Here is a 1,712-nt window from a genome sequence, read left to right as displayed (position 1 = left end):
GCGGCCAAGAAGATCAATGAATGAATGAATGAATTTTTCAGAAAAGTTATTCTCAAGATAAAGTTTACAACATTTACTCAACTTTTTCCAGCCTAAGATGTTTATTAGATTTAGATGTTCCTGATGCTTCATGAAAGGAAACAAACAAAGAAAGAAGGAAAGATTTTACGGAAACATTTTGAAAATCCCTCCGTCAAAAAACGTGCTTCTACTGCCCCTAGTGGACTGATGATTAACTACAGGACAGAAAGCACAAACACACTTAAGCGAGTTTGTTAGGACAGTTTCAATGGTGCTAATAAGGCGGGGCTAACACTTGAGCTAATGCTAATGGCACACGCTCAGGTGTGTCCTTCAGGTAAACAGAAACCTGAGTTGGATTTTCTGCTTTTTCTCTGGAAAATCCTTAAATATTTTTCATTTTAACAGATTCTTCTGGGACAGAATTTGTTCTAGAAAACTTCTTAAGAATTTTTCCTTTTCTCCTTCAGAAGACAGTTGTTCCCAAATTTCCTCCTCAACCCTAAAAAGACGATACGGTTCAGGATTATCTTAACTCCGACACAATGATCGCTGAGTTTTTTGACGTGTAATGAAATCAATTTTTTCATATCGCTCCAACCCAATGCATTGTGGTCTATGTTTACCTGTTAAATTAGCATAAATGCTCTCTGGTTATTTGCAGAGACTTCTGGGAAATTTCCTGAATTCTAAACTCTCGAATCATAGATTTGGACTCCTAAAAACAACAAACGCCTGACATCGGTCCCGATGTGGGGAGGGAATTGTCCGGATTAAATGACTAAAGCCGTTCTCCGTCTCTGTCCCGCAGTCGTCGGTTGGACCCGCCGATGGGCCCCCCCTCAGCCAGTTCAAGCCTGAAAGCAGGAACTCGTTTGGGGCCAAGACGCTTTCTGACGACCCCTTAAACCCCGGAGGAACCCCCCAGCACCACTCTCCGGCCCCCCTGCTGTCCCCCGCCCCCCAGCTCCAGTCGCCAGTATCACAGTTACCACCTCCCTCCCCCCAGCTGAAGTCCCCCTTCCAGCCCGGAGAGGCCGGCGCCCACCGCGGTGTTGCCGTGAAGAGAGAGCCTCCCGGGACCCCCAGCAGAGGTTTGTCTTTTTGGCTTCAGTGGTTTTCAGTCTGATCATGTAAAGAAGTCCAGCCTTCAGGTTTGAATCTGAACAGAAACCTGGACCGTTAGAGGACCAGAGCACCTCTGGGTCCCGGAGGTCCAGATGGGAACCGATAACCAGACAAACGGGTAGGAAGCACAAGAATCTGTTTAAGGTGGACTTTATGTTCGTGCTGCAGGGATGGCGGACAGCAGCGCCCCCTCTGGCTGCCGGCTGCAGAGTCAGTCTCTTGATTTCTGCAGCCCGACCACGCCGGGCCAGCAGCCGGGCCAGGGGGACCCCCTCCAGCGGGGCAAAAACAGCAGCCCGTTCCCAGAGGCCGACGACGTGGAGCCCTTCAGCTCCAGCTCTGGTAACGTGTTCCTAGTTCCTGGTCGGCAGAAACATGTTGCGGTTGCGTGTTCTGTTGCGTGTTCTGTTGCGTGTTCTGTTGCGTTTTCTGTTGCGTTTTCTGTTGCGTGTTCTGTTCCGGGTTCTGTTGTGTGTTCTGTTGCGTGTTCTGTTCCGGGTTCTGTTGTGTGTTCTGTTGCGTGTTCTGTTCCGGGTTCTGTTGCGTGTTCTGTTGCGTGTTCT

General features: G+C 49.0%; 1 protein-coding gene across 1 annotated transcript in view; it reads left to right on the top strand.

Annotated features, from left to right (window-relative positions):
- The window catches only part of LOC118598559 (early nodulin-like protein 2), a gene marked incomplete at its 3' end in the record, with an annotated part of 2,823 nt that extends 1,219 nt beyond the window's left edge, over positions 1 to 1,604 (top strand). The window contains exons 3-4 of the mRNA XM_036211312.1: positions 833 to 1,115; positions 1,318 to 1,604. Coding sequence (XP_036067205.1) covers positions 833 to 1,115; positions 1,318 to 1,604 — 570 coding nt within the window. The remainder of the gene's footprint in view (positions 1 to 832; positions 1,116 to 1,317) is intronic.
- Between the last annotated feature and the right edge of the window lie 108 nt (positions 1,605 to 1,712).

Source organism: Oryzias melastigma, unplaced genomic scaffold (genome assembly GCF_002922805.2).
Source record: "Oryzias melastigma strain HK-1 unplaced genomic scaffold, ASM292280v2 sc02817, whole genome shotgun sequence".
Lineage (NCBI taxonomy): Eukaryota > Metazoa > Chordata > Actinopteri > Beloniformes > Adrianichthyidae > Oryzias > Oryzias melastigma.
The sequence above is the reverse complement of the archived record's forward strand: the minus strand, read 5'-3'. Positions and strand labels throughout refer to the sequence as shown.